This window comes from Bubalus bubalis, chromosome 1, assembly GCF_019923935.1.
Source record: "Bubalus bubalis isolate 160015118507 breed Murrah chromosome 1, NDDB_SH_1, whole genome shotgun sequence".
Taxonomy (NCBI): Eukaryota; Metazoa; Chordata; class Mammalia; order Artiodactyla; family Bovidae; genus Bubalus; species Bubalus bubalis.
In genome coordinates, this window is record NC_059157.1 from 46,966,667 (window position 1) to 46,981,768 (window position 15,102).

A 15,102-nucleotide genomic window follows, 5' to 3' on the forward strand; every position below is an offset into this window, starting at 1 on the left:
AGGACCATGTGGGGAGATGCTCTGGACAAAGGCAGGAAGAAATCGGGGTCTGAGGCTGCTGCTTGTCTTCAGGAGAGTAGATCACCGACCGAGGCTGGAGCAGAGATGTCACTGTGAGAGCCAGACTGGCAAGACGCATGGAAGGGCAACAGGGCACACCTGTGAGCAGGCTGAGGAGGAGGGCCATGGGGACCCCCGTAAGTCTTCAGAACAGGGGAGTCACCTACGGACGTGAAGGCCACTAGGCGACAACTCTCTACAGGAAACGAGACCACAGGTCTGCGGAAGGCCTCCCCCACCCAATGAAGGAAGAGACATTAAAAAGGGGAAGGAGGGAAGCCCTGGCAGTCCAGTGGTTAGGACACAGTGTTTTCACTGCCACGGCCCTGGTTCAGTCCCTGGTTGGGGAATTAAGATCCCACAAATTGTGTGGCACAGCCAAAAAAATCAGTAAATTTAAAAAACAAAAAAAATTTTTTAAAGGATGAGGGGAGTGGATTCCAGGACCCCAGTGGAATACTGAACCAATAAACTGTATCTTGTCCGCCCTGCTGGACGGGGTTTTTAATGGCTGCCCACCAGTGAGATCCCAGGGGAAGTTCTGCCTTTGGCTACTCCAGGCTGTACCTTCTATTCCAGCCAAGATACCTTTCTTTTAGTCCACCAGCTCACACTTCACTCTCTGGCACTTTAGTTTCTAATTTTAATCTGCCCCATATGCACAGAAAGCGCTGTATTTATTTATTTCACCACAATGTAGATCTTTGCCTTCCTGATCAAGGTTTACCTTGACAGACTGATGAACTGAGGACGGACACACAGACACACACACACACAGAAGAACTAAAACTGTTGTGCCACACAGATGTGGCTTTGACTGCACAGGCCACTGTGGCATCACACCTGATAGCACCTCGGAGGGGAAGCTCTGCTCCTGTATCGCTGACAGTAAGGATGAAACTCTCCGTCACGAGCTCTCTCCTGCCCACCACTCACTGTCTCAAGAATCCAGCAGATACACATACATCTTCAAAAGAATCCTCAGCTCTCACATTTCTGTTCCTGGCTGCCCAAGGCTTAGGAACAAACTGGGTTTAGAGAATGTGGCATCTCTTGTTACACAAATGCAGGATTCATACAGTGTGGGCGTATCTGCGCTTTGCCATGAAATAGCATCCCTTCGAAATCTTGCATACTGAAATCTGGGCAGGGGATTTTAAACAAATGGAAAAGACACTAACCTGTAGCTCTCCTTCCCACCATCCACCTGGGTTCTTTTTCCGGATCAGGATCAGCTGACCGGGGGCCAGGGTAAGCTGTTCAGGACCTGTAGCTGTGTAGGAGGCAATGACCTGTGCGATTTCTGGAAAACAAGACCAAACATGGTATAGTGCATCGTTAAGAGTCAGGAGAAGGACAGCCGAGACACAGCCACCTCCCAGGTTCACAGGTAAACGTCCTCAAAGCCAGCGCACAGGGCCGGTTTTCTACTCAACAAAGAAGGCCCAGTGGCCCCCATTCCCCGCAAGGCAAATGCAGTGCTCCAGGACTGGACTCGCTTCTGGTTCTGCCTGGTGTGCCCGAGGGTCCCCTCATCTCTTGGAACCCACCAGCTTGCCCCCACAAACTCCCCACCCCTCCCCCTCCCCCTCAGGATGCCAACAGCTGGGCTCATTCATCCCCACCCGCCTTCCGGCCCCCACACAGGGCTTATTATTATCACATGGTCCACAGAAGGATGGTTGAGTGAATCAAGGAAGTCAAGTGAAGCCATTCCACCTGCCAGGAACAGCAGAAAGACAAACTGTGTTCTTGAGAAGCCACCAGGGGCAGGCACTGGCTTGACTTCTACACTATGACTTTCCTCAGCCTCTCTCTTTCGTCCACAAGACCATTTCCTCTGTGGCTGACACTTTAAGGGTGATCCCTGAATACCAGCTAGGGATCACGTCAATGGAAGTTTACTTCTTTTTATTGCAAGTTAAAGGAGGATCCTAGAGTCAAAAGGGGGATTTTAAGCAAAACAGCAATTCCACACAGAAAAAATGAAAACAGTTCTGTACTTTTCCTGACTGAACAGTTTCGTGGGAAAAAGTCCAGCAGTACCACAGACCAGGCTCTGAAAAAGTACATTTCTCCTGGCACAGGAGGTCGACTACGAAAGGACAAAACCCTTCTCTGACTGAATTCTGGCGCATCCGCAGGGACTGCCTTGTGGATTTCTAGATACAAGACGGAACAGACTGTTCTATTCCTCTACACTCTCTCCCCATCGTAACTGTTCTCGGAAGAAAGAGATGAAGACACAAGGAATGAAGTAAAGACAGACAGAAGGAGAGAAGTAGAAGGCCCGTCTCTGACAGCATTTCCTGCGTTAAGGAACATAACCCGGGCCCTCCGCCCACCCGACCCTATTCTGTAATCAGTGGCCACCACGCTAGGAGCACTGGGACACCCCGGTGCAGACTGGCCCTGTCAGACGCGTCCCAGAACTCAGGGAAGCAAGAGAGAGCCCAGCTCACACATGTCTGGGCTCCCCTGAGAGCCCAAGATGGGAAATCTGCTCTGGGGACGAGAACTCTCCCCCAGCCCACCAAGGATTAGCTCTAGACTCCAAAGAGTTCTCAATTCGAAAAACATCCAAATTATTACCCTATTTGGCTCCCGGTGTTCCCATTGTTCAACAGACCTGGCCTGTGTAGCTGGTGACCTGCCTCAATACTCTTTTCCATTTTTTTTTTTTTTTTTTTTTTTTGAGCAGCTCGCTGGTTTCAGTGCGATGTTAAGCCCCTCTGGACCCTTTGGAACGACCATTCAAAATGTATAGGGTTGGCCAAAAAGTTCATCCAGGTTAGCCTGTAAGATGCGATGGAAAAACCCAAACAAACTTTTTGGCCAACCCCATAGCATACTAGAGATTTGACTGGGGTGGTCTGATATCTTGAGTCAGTCTGAAATCCTACAACTACTGAAAAGCCCACTTTTCCTTGTCAGGTGAGCCTGTCTGGAGGCTGAGCGCCAGGCACAGTTACACAAGTCCCTCTCTCAGTGCCATGGTGACTCTCAACCTGTAATTTCTTAAGGCTGTCATAGCAAAAGAGCTCAAATGACCTAGGTGAGGAAGACAGGCCATACCAACCGTATGATTTCCCAGCTGCTTCCTTCTTCTCTTGTTCATGTTTCTATTAATAGAACATGTGATTTTTGTTTAAATAAAGTGAAACACTTTTGAGTTCAGGGGGATGACTATAATTTTGTGCCTTCATGGTGTACTTGAGGAAAACTACTCAAAAGCATCTAAATTCATAGGCCCCAGTGTCTGATAATACGGGCGGCTCCTCTAATCTCCTCCACTATTTGCATCCTGGGACTGAATATGCTTCAGAAAAGGAAAGAGTACTGAACCCAATGAGAGAAGGATTAAGTAGCAGCTGACCCCAAATCCTACAGTTCCAAGCGTGACAATGTCTCACCATCTTGCCTGAATTATTTCTTCACATCCCAAGAGAACATTCTGTCTGATAAATGTCCCTAATACCCCATGTGTGAAGCAACAGCCATTATTTCATAATCATGGATACACATTATTAATGGATTCCAAGGAAAGGATCTATTCCAACCACTCAGGACAGATTCTTTAGTCTTTGCTTTTCTTTTTTTTTTTCCAAAAAGGTTTCTAGCCCTAATAAAAGATTGGGAGCAACTATCAATTACATTAAAAACATTGAAAAAATAATCATCAGGGTTTGTCACTTACCAGGTTTTTTTCCTAAACTCCCTGTTTTCCCAGCAGTTCCAGAGCCCTTGAAACAGAGCAGAAGGTCTCATTTGCATACTGAAGAGTTTTGGTCAAGCAACTTAAAAAACGATGAATGATGTCACGAACCCGCGTGAGCCCCTAAATTCCTTTTTTTCATTCTGGAGAAACACAGCAGCATTTTATCTCCTGGCATTACAATGTGTATCAAGGAAAACATGGGGCAAAGTAAGTACTGTAAAGCACACAGCCTTTACTCTCTTCTTGAGGGAAAATAAGCAGAGTGGCACTGTATAGATCCCCCAGGGCTCGGGCACTGCCTGTGTGTAACACGCGTGTGGCCTGTCCCTGTGTCAAATCAAACAGGGGCTTCCCCACCAGGAGACTGTCGGCCTACATCCTGAACACTAAGCTCATGTTTGATGTCCAAATGGTGAATCAGTAAACATTTCACAGACAAAAAGTACAGAGGTTACAGCAGACATCCATGAGCTCTATACTCCAATTTAGTATGTGAACATGTTACCATTTTGGTACATCTGCTTTAGGGCTTTCTTTTTTTTTTTAAAGAAGGAAAACAGGATAGTGGCGATTCAAACACCCCTGCCCCCCATTCTATTATCCAAAGAGGTGGTCACTCTCTCCTGTGAGTCCTTTCTACCCAAACTTTACACTGTTTAAACGCTAAAATTTCTCTCTTAATGCTGGACACACAGTGCATAGAAGCAGACCATTTTTCCCCCTACTAAGTGTTCCAAAAGTGCTTTAGGGTTGAATTCCTTCATGAATACTCATGGAATTTTAAACTAGCTGAGCAAGCCAAGCCGGCAGAGACTTGGCTGGGACAGGGGCCAGGCCGTAATCTGTCGTTACAAAGTGCTTTATTCTGAATTAATTTTCACTCGTGTGTCACTATCTTCCAGTAAATTAAGTATTCCAATTAAAATAGAACAAAACGAACGGCTTAATTAACTAAATGAGAGTAACTGTAAAATAAAAATATGTAATTTATCTACCAGGAACACAACTTCTCGTTGTCCCTTTATTTATACTGAAATTCAATAACCATCTAGCAGGGAAAGTTTGAATTAAAATGTTTACTCTGATTATGCTTTCTGTATTAACAAAGATACATATATAAAATACCCATCTCCCTCGGAATTTTCATAGGCTACGTATCAACATGAAGGCATACTAATGCTACAAAATTCCAAACGGCCAGTTAATTTCCCATTGCAGGCTTATAATAGGCTTTCTCTGTTCTATAAAAAGAACAAAGCGATTGGCAACCCAGTGATGGAGTTCCAGCCACTTTAATGTGCTCCCTTTTAAACACCGCAGCCAGCACTTAAGCTGAGACAGACTCAGATGGCCATGTTTGGCTCTGGCACTTCTCAAGAATGCAATAGAAAAGCTGATCCAGGCGACATGCCCCAGCCCTGCTCATGCAGAGAAGGGAAGCAGGCTTAGGACAAACCCCTCTCTGCATCCACGGGTCAATTCTGGTATCTGAGGCTCGGTCTGGTTTTTAAGTCTGGCAGGATATTGCCTTATGCACTGAATTCTATGTCCAAGTAGGATGAAAGAGTTTTTTAGATTTTTTCATTATTATGAAATAATGTAGCTAAATGTTTGCCCCAAAATCATTAGCACTGCCAGTTCTTCAGTGGCTGATAATTTAAGACGGTAGTTAAAAAAGCACTTTACAATTCAACTTACCTTTAGAAAATGTCACAGTGCATTTTTTCTAAACTTACTGACTTGGGACGGTTTGGGTAGAAAACTCACGTTTATTAAAGGATAATACAAGTAATGGCTTTGGTGTTTAATTGATCTCAAAGGTAAAGCCACTTTAAGAGTTTCTGTGCATGGGAGCAGAAATTGAGTTTAGTTTGTAACGTTTTCCCTCTGCTCTCCTAAAATATCATCTCCATGGTTCCTACTGGATCTAACTAACTGGTCTGGAGAAGAGTTGAATTTTCCCTCTCCTGGTCTTCAGAGGATAATACAATGACTGTCTTACAGAAAAGAAGTATTTTCATTCTAAGCTTCGGCCAAATTCTCCAAGGGGAAGCAGACTTATGCAAACCCCTCCAGGGGAATTTCAGCAAGCTGCTCTCAAGACCAAAGCAAGGGAAAACCAAAAAAACCCCCAAACAACAATAATACTCCCTAAAAAAAGAAAAAAAAAAAAAAGCCAAAACAAAAACAAATAAAAATCTCAAGCAAATACAACCACTCCAGGGAACTGTAGGGAAGCAGAGAAGGCAGACTGAAGGGGGAATCACAGTTTATCACCAGGCCCAGCCTTGCACCCCAAGTGGCTATGGGTCTGGTAAATGGCTACCTTTATGACCTGAAATTCCCACTAACTTGAAATTGGCCACTAGGAGATGGGCTTCCATAGGTCAGGAGGCCCGTGCCACTATTTCATTAATTCTGTATCATCTCAGGACCACATTTTATGCAACTGAATTTTTAGGGCCTCATTAACAACAGTTGGGAGCCACTTCCAATTTGTAAGCATTGAAAATAAACTGAGTCTCTGCTCAATCTCTGATCAGGAGATACCAAGGCCTGGCCAAAAGCCTTAGTGAAATCTTGTGTCTTGCTATTGTGTAGGTAAAAATATAAATTCTATCAGTAAACATGATTTATATACAAATTGTAAATTTATCCAACCAACTTTTTGAAATAATTCCAACGAATTGGAGCTGCTAGGAACAAGGATATCCAAAATTTATAGTTTTGAGTCCAACCTATAATAGATTTCCCCCTATTATATAGACGGGTGGCTTCCCTGATAGCTCAGTTGGTAAAGAATCTGCCCGCAATGCAGAAGATCCCATTTCTCTTCCTGGGTCCGGAAGATCCCCTGGAGAATGGAAAGGCTACCCACTCCAGTATTCTGGCCTGGAGAATTCCATGGACTGTATAGTCCAGGGGGTCGCAAAGAGCTGACACGACTGAGTGACTTTCACTTTCACTTCTCATATAGACCGAACTTCATCAGTCTTGTATTTATGTGGGTATATTTCCTAAAACTCTACAAATGTTATTAATACATTTTTAACCTTTGGTAATATGGTATTACAAAATAGTTGCTTTTCTTCTGCTACTGTTCAGCTCAGTCATCTTCATATATGCTTAATCCTCATAATCACTTGTGTTTTTCATTTTCTTCTGTCTTCCCTTCCCCTGAATATATCAATGTGTTTGTTACAGATTTCTAAGAACTCATTTATGACTAAGGATGTTAACCACCTGTTATGCAATGCAAATGAGATAGCGTATTTTATTGCTTTCAGTTCACTATGATGGTTTATATTTTGGCTGTGTATTCAAGTATAACCATGTTGTGTTTCATGAAAGATAAATAAATTCTAAAAACTCTCTACTACCCAATATTCTGGGGCTAGTATCACCAAAATACATTTGTTTACATGGGGGAAATACCGCTGTGTATCTTTCTTGGGGTAGCCCAGATCAGTGACCATGGAGACTTAATCAAGAACATTTATTCTAAATTCTGTCAGTTACATCCAGGAACAGAGAGGAATCCTGAACGTTATCCCAGCTGACGCAGACCAGCCTCATCCAGGGCAGCCTCCTCCGAGCCCCGGTGGGTTCTTCTGCTGTGGGGACGCCGAGGCTGACCCTGCAGCACCTAGCCAAGCTCACACAGTGACACGCCACACTGTGTTTGCAGCCACGTTCCAGACCGTAGCAAAACCCAACAACGATGTTCCACCGGCAAACCTCATGACTCCCTGAAAAGAGAGTCACTGCACAGAAGGGGAGAGGAAACAGTTAATGTGGGTTTACCTCTGAATCTTTAAGCCTCACATAGTTAGAAGGGAAGACGCCGGACTTGTCGCCCACTGTTCCTGTCCACCAGTCACCATCTTTCTTGGTAACCAAAATCACATCCCCTTGCTGAAAGGTTAAATCGCCTTGCTCAGAACTCTCGTAAGTGTACATGGCAATAAATTCTGGTGGGGAGAAATATTGAGATACGGAGAGAGCTTGATTGTTTACAGAAATCCCAGACAACTTTGCAAAAGCAAGTTTATGAACAAGGACATTAGGATAAGGTCCAGTCAAGAGAAAGCCTAGTCACAGATAAAACACAGAGTTGCAGAATCCCCTGGGCTCCAAATTGACCAACCTGCATATAAATTTCAGTAATTGCAGCCAGGGAGACAATTCCTGTGAAGACCCAGCCCCAGAAACAACAACAGCAACAAACCTGCATGTCCACCAATAACAGTACAGACAGTGATCTCTGACTTAATGCCATGTTTTCTTTTTACTTGGCATTTTTATATTTACTTTTTTTTTCTTCAGGATTTAAAAAAAAAAAAGTGCAGTTGATTTACAATGTTAATTCCCACTGTATAACAAAGTGATTTGGTTATACATATATACACCTTTTATTTTAATGTTTACTTTGAATTAACATTTATTGAGTACCTAGGTTGTGCAGTGTTAGAGGCACTGACATGCAGGCTCTCAGTAGCTCATCAAATATCTGTAATTCACTTTTTGAAGGTACCAAGTCACCATTTTAGAAAACTTTTAGATGTGGTATATCCTTTATGTAAATTAAATAAGACACTTTTCAAAGTGCCTCGGTGAAAACCTAAGTTCTTTTGTGCCATACTACACAGATGGCAGAAGCTGTTAGAACACATAATTTTAAATATATATTATTTAGTTAAAAATGGACATCACTTGTCATTCAAACAGGAACAGGTAGAATGGGCTGCTGATAAAAATAGTATCTACCCAATCCCAGAAAATAATCACGCCTTTCTGAACAAGATGAAAAGACAAATCACAGTTTCTTACATGTTATTATCCATGTAATTTAGTCTTAAAGGTCCAGAATTAAAGTTCTTTACTGTCTGGAAGGTGAAGGCTTTGCATTCCAGAGGAAATTTTTCTTCTAAAACCCCTGATTTTTCTAAGGCTTAGAAACCAAGTCATAATCTCAGAAAGATCACTTGACACAAAATTCTAGACACTATACTAGGTACAGAATAAAAGATTTCTAGAAAGATGAACATACATTTCCTGTTTCCACTTTTTCTCCATTTTATCCCAGGCTTTTTTAAAAAAGCAATTAAAAAAACAACAAAGTTTACCCAAAGTGTTTGTTTTATAACAGATGGTGTGTTTCTAAATTTCTTATGATAGTCCTTAAATGCAGAGCTTAATGTCAATTAATAGGCAGAGATTTAGTCTGGAGGACTCCACTAGCTAACTGTAAGAGCCTTTGCAGGAGGCACTAATGGAAACTAAAATAAACACTAGCAAACACAAACTATCCTGATGCTTATGCTAATGTGGGCAGCTCTCCAAGGGGCCACTTCAGCCTCAGCTGAGGCCAGCAGACCCCCAACATACAAGGTCATCCAAACGCGCAGGGAGAACAGAAGCCTCTCTGTGTTTAGCCCTCCAGCACCGGTGACACACACCTCCGCCGTTAAAACTGGCAAAAGGATTTCCCGCGCAAGGAAACCGAAGTTTGGCAGCTTGAATAAGGACACTGCTTTTTCATTAATACATTCCTTTTTCTGATTTCTCAGTATTTCAAACCTTCCCTTTTTATTTTGTTCTGTTACTTGTTCCTTAGCTCATGTCTGGCCATTTAAGATCGGATCCTTGGCCATCAGTCCTTTTCCCAGTGATTCCTGCACTTAAAAGTCACTTTCTTAAGAACGGATCCAAATTTTGAAGTCACTTTTGAAATGCTTAAGAAACTTCAGAAGCATGAACTCTGGCTGAACTTCACACTGCAGAAGATACCAAGGAGACTGGGAAGACTGTGGCTTTACAAGCCCTGCATATACACAGGCATCTGTGAGGACCGTCAGGATCCAATGAAAATGGGGAGACAGGAGGACAGATATGGGGGGCTCCTCACCACTCAGACCCTCCTCATCAGACATGTAACACATTGTACTGGCCATTCCCAAGCCCATATTTTAAAAGCTACCCAAACTGACCACCTATGTAATTTGGTTTCTGGTGTCTCAGCTGGTAAAGAATCCGCCTTCAATGCGGGAGATCTGGGTTCGATCCCTAGGTTGGGAAGATGCCCTGGAGAAGGGAAAGACTACCCACTCCTGGATTCTGGCCTGAAGAATTCCACGGACTGTATAGTCCAAGGGGTCGCAAAGAGTTGGACATGACTAGTTGCCTGAATCACTGGTTACTTTCAATCTGATTACATTTAATACAGTATTTATAAACACGTCCCTAATATATCTAAGTGCCCTTTCCTAGAATATCAGATGCCATCGTCCTCCCATACCTTTCCAGAAGCCAGAAATCTTTCCTAATATTTCTAATACTGAAATCACTGTAAAATGGATGTAATAAATGAGATTAGACATATAACCCTCTGTTTTTGCCCAGGTTAAGGATGTGGGTGGTTCATCTGTGACCTACTTATTGAGGCCTCAAACATGGAGGGCTCTACATGTTTCAAAACAAAGCGACATTCATCAACACTGTTGTCAGATGACAACGCTCACTGCTCTAAGTGGCTCCATCAATAATCTAGGAACTGAAGCAAAAAGGAAATACAAGCAGCAGACACTTAGTGACCTTTATTCTAAAAGATTACACTATTGTCTCATGACTCCCATAATAATTTGCTACCTCAAGTGGTGATTATTACGTTCCTTTTACAGATGAGAGAGTTGAGGCATGACTAAAATTATACAGTCACTAGGTGTGAGAGCCAGGATGCAAACTCTGGCACACCACTGAGGCTTAGTGGCTGTAACCCACTGAATCTGGGCAGGGGGGGAGGGAGTATTGCTTGACACAATACTGACTACATGAGCTGTGTTTAAAAGACCTTTTGCCTTGCTCTCCTAACAGTGGCTATAAAAAGTCATTAGGATGACAAAAATGTATGAAGAGAACTATACTAATGATTGTTTTGGTGGTAATGGCAAAAACTGGATACAATAAAAACACTGGATTTATTTAGTGATGATGAAGTTTTTTATAGCTATACCTATAAACTAAAATAATTTTTTTACTTCTGAAATTCCTCTTGAGAAAGTAACTTTGTCACTATTTGAAACATCATTAAACCTTAACCCTTGCTTTAATAATTCTATTTTTCATAAAGCAAAGTTTCTAAAGAATAGAAGTCTCATAATGGCAAACAAACTAAAGATTCTACAAGTATTCAAGGAAACAATGAAACACTACTACAAAACAGGTTAGACATCTGTTCTCAACAAACACTGTTCCTACTTCCGCCACGGAAAGCCTGTCTGACTTGGGTCATGCTCACTCTTCAATTAGTGCTCTGATAATGGCTAGACCAGATGTAGGAAAGACCTGAGATTTTTACCACTAGAACCTGAATTATGTAGGTTTTGTTCATTGTTAAACTTATGCCATATACTGGCATATATTGGGTGGGCCAAAAAGTTCATTCAGATTTTTCCTATGCTCTTATAAAAACCCAAACAAACTTTTTGGCCAACCCAATATAATCCAAAAGATGGTGTCATGAAGTAAAAATGGGGGAAACAGAGCAATTAATTACTTGTGTAAGAAACACTGAAAATAAAATTTTTAGGCCTAAATAATCTGTTGTGGTTATTTCCATGGAACACAGAAATGACACTTCTGTTTCATTTGGGTACAAATGGCACTGATGCTACTGTGCCAGCTTTACTGAACAGCCCAGTTACGGCCTTAAACCAAAATACTTATCTGTCAGTCAGAAAAATAGCAAGCATCACAAATAGGCTACAGAGATGCTCAGAGACCTTGATCCTTAGTGACTTTGATGGGCCTCTTTCAAGAGTCAAAGGGCTTTTAATTGAACATCATCATCAGATTCGGTTTTTATGAGCAATATATCTGATTGTATTTTGAAAAGTCCCTGTAAAGTACTGTGACTTTGTAAGGAGCTAAACCTCATTTTACCTTCAGGTTTAATATAATGAACATAAATTAAGGCAGATTCTTTAAACATGAAATCCAACCTCGTTTTCAATGTTCACTGTTTGTATTACATAATCACCTCCACCGTCTAAAGATCTTAATTTCACTCAAGTTCTCACCTTCTCCCGACACAGCTGGCTTGGCTGCTGGGGAAGCTACCCTCTTCAGACTTGCAGGACTTTCTGAGGAACCAGAATCCATGCTGGAAGAGGAGGGGAAAGTATTTGAATTTTACTTTTCATCCTCAAAGAAAACAGTACAAATAACAATGATACTTTCTTTTTAAAACTGCTTTAACATTTATAATTATTTTTTAAAAAAGTAGCTATTTGTCCAGGTCTTGATTGTAGCATGTGGGATCTAGTTCCCTGACTAGGGATTGAACCTGGGCCCCCTGCATCAGGAGTCTGGAGTCTTGGCCAATGGACCATCAAGGGAGTCCCCACTTCACAATTAAAACCTTGATAATCTATAGATGCGCTTTGCTAAGTCAAAACACATCACAAAGGGCCAGGGTGGCCCGACTCTAAGCTCACATCCTTGTCTGTCAGCACTTTGCTTTGCTAGATACATAGCCAAAGCACTGGTCTATTTCAAAGTATGACGGACATGCTCATTCAGTATTTTTGAAGAGATTCTCTTCTTGAAACTCTTAATTCATTTTGACCATCTGTTTGGTTAGAACAATGAAACAATAACCTTCAGAGTAAGGTTCCACACCATAAGGTTCTTAACAAAAAAGATAATTCACTCTTCTAATAATTTCCCCCAATTCTTTGGGCTTCTAAGTATTTGTGGATATCTGGCACAGTACTGAAAGTGAAGTGAAAGTGAAAGTCACTCAGTTGTGTCTGACTCTTTGCAACCCCATGGAATAGGCAGTCCATGGAATTCTCTAGGCCAGAATACTGGAGTGGGTGGCCTTTCCCTTCTCCAGGGGATCTTCCCAACCCAGGGATCAAACCCAGGTCTTCCGCATTGCAGGGGGATTCTTTACCAGCTAAGCCACAGGGAAGCCCAAGAATACTGGAGTGGGTCGCCTATCCCTTCTCCAGCGGATCTTCCTGACCCAGGAACCGAACTGGGGTCTCCTGCATTGTAGGTGGATTCTTTACCAACTGAGCTATACTAAGCATGAAGAGGAACAGAATCTCCAACAAACCCGCGAGACTGTCCCAGGTCTCAGGGTAGAATTCCCTCTTGCACAAGTCAATGAAAAACAAGATGCACAGGCTTCTGGGTGAGGAACAAATGACCATCATCCGCAAGAGGCTCTCTTCTATTGACCCATGCCCTAACTTCTGCAATGAGAAGACCCAGAAGACGAAATGATCCAGCAACTCCTATCTGGGAATACTAACTAGTGCAAACAACAGTTTCATGCCAAACATGGCATTCGTCCAGTGGAAGCAGATGAACACAAGCATACCTTGTCGATTTCCTTATGGGCCCTGAAATGAGTTTCACGTAGGACTTGGGGAACCAACCCTTCTGGCCTTGAACTTCTCCAAACCACCACATGTCTTGCTGCTCCAGTACGGTGATGACATCGTTTTTGTTAAAATTTAAATGGTTGTCTTTCTTGGCTCTCCACGGATACAGGGCTTGCGCCTGTAGCCCCTCCACCTTTTCACCCTTGTGTGGAAGAACATAAAGGACCTCTTGTCACTTTGTGATCTGTTATCAGTTCAGGTAATGCAAACACCATCACCTTCCCTCCGATGGGTGCATGCAGGTGCATGTGCAACCACAGAAGACACGCCCCCCCCGCCTCCTCCCCCCCCTCCCCCGCAGTACAGCATGGCTGCCACGTGCCCCCTGGTTCTCAATAGCTGTTTCCTTCCCAAAGTGGAGGTGAAAACCTGCCAGCCTGTTCACAAAGCCATGGCCGGCCCATCTAGAAGTCTCTATTTAAACCAGCTAGGAGATCACATTTATTCTGTTGCACCTGGCTGAGTGCCTTTTCTATTTTGGTTCTATTTTTAACTCTCAAGTTGCCCAGGGCAATCCCATTCCCGCCAGTTTCCAACTGGATTTGGATGTTTAGTGAAGGGTTAATACCAGAGCAGAAACCTTCTGAAAGCTCAAAAGGCAAGCAACTCATATCTTAGTTTAGGTGGACACAGGGAAACGGGTCTTGGGTTGGGTTGGGCTTGTCCTAGCTCCTTTTTAAGACAAACAGGGGTTGGGCAAGCATAAACTCTCTGTAATCCCATGTACTATAGAGCTATATGAAAACTCTATATGAAGATGAACAGAATGCCATCTCTGCCTCCCCAAAATAATCCAGGTTAAAATACTTTATTAAGCAGAAAGCACGATAAAAATGGGCAGTAGGACATGGCTAAGGAACTCATGACTAATGAAGAAAGAGATACAAACAACCATGTCTACCACCGGGCAGAAGGAAATATGCTAAAAAGAGGCTGCAACCATTCACGGTGGGAGCAGAGAGAAAAGAGGGATGAAAGCTGCCTGCAGGCAACAGGGCGCGCTTCCCAGAGGTGGCAGTGCTTGAGCCGGGCCTTGAAGGGCAAGAAGGGTTTTGATAGCTAGGGCTTCGGGGGGAGTGAACTCCAGGTGGAGGGCACGACCGTGAGATGCTTTCCTGCCAAGGTTCGAGGAGGAGGAGCAGGATCCAGGGGTGCGTGTGGCCTAGTCTCATGGAAGGGTGCAATAGGAGATGAGGCTGGAAAAGGCAGGGGGAGGCATTTATTATCTCTTAAAAGACTATCACATAAAACTATCACAGTATCTTAAGACAATACTATTATAAAAAAATATGCCAACTTTCGATTATACATGTATTCATAAATGGACAAGAACAAGGGATAAAGCCCAAGGAGAGCTCATTCAGAATCAAGCTGGACTTGCCTTCAGAAGATACTTATTTTCATAATGACATTTAACTATGATTATGCCTGATAAGCAGAGAATTTATGATAGATTGAAGAGTTTCGGCTTTCATGCTGGCAACTTTCAACTCCTGGTCTCCATGGGTTCTCATCTTCTCAGACCCATGACATCTCCATTTCCTTTCATCTCAACTGTCCACTCAGTCCAGTCTTCAGAACAGAGGAGGGTTCTCTGGATTGCAAACACGCCAAGGACCACTGCGTCTCCACCTCCCATTTCTCCGGTCGTGCTCACAGGGCTGCGGAGCTCATGGCTTCTGTGTCCCCTAATTTTCCATCTTGTCTCTGCCATTTCACCTGGGCCCTCGCTGGTGTCTCGTAACCTCTCACCCTGAGACATCTTGGCTGCACCTGACCTGTATCCACCTCCCACACAGAGAGCCTGGAATCAGGCAGAACACAGACTCTGGGTTCAGAGCCCAAGTCCGTCCCTTACTAACTGTGTGACCT

The 15,102-nt window shown here is 43.2% G+C and overlaps 1 protein-coding gene across 11 annotated transcripts in view; it reads right to left on the reverse strand.

The window, feature by feature from the left end:
- Positions 1 to 15,102, reverse strand: part of ITSN1 (intersectin 1) — a 249,074-nt gene that overhangs the window by 69,314 nt on the left and 164,658 nt on the right. For 10 of the 11 annotated variants that reach the window (XM_044939433.2, XM_006048225.4, XM_044939414.2 and 7 more), the window contains 5 exons: positions 13,167 to 13,372; positions 11,857 to 11,939; positions 7,583 to 7,749; positions 3,758 to 3,803; positions 1,242 to 1,363 (listed from right to left, as the gene is read on the reverse strand). In XM_044939433.2, coding sequence (XP_044795368.1) covers positions 1,242 to 1,363; positions 3,758 to 3,803; positions 7,583 to 7,749; positions 11,857 to 11,939; positions 13,167 to 13,372 — 624 coding nt within the window. The remainder of the gene's footprint in view (positions 1 to 1,241; positions 1,364 to 3,757; positions 3,804 to 7,582; positions 7,750 to 11,856; positions 11,940 to 13,166; positions 13,373 to 15,102) is intronic. The other variant, XM_025281353.3, reaches the window with a different exon arrangement.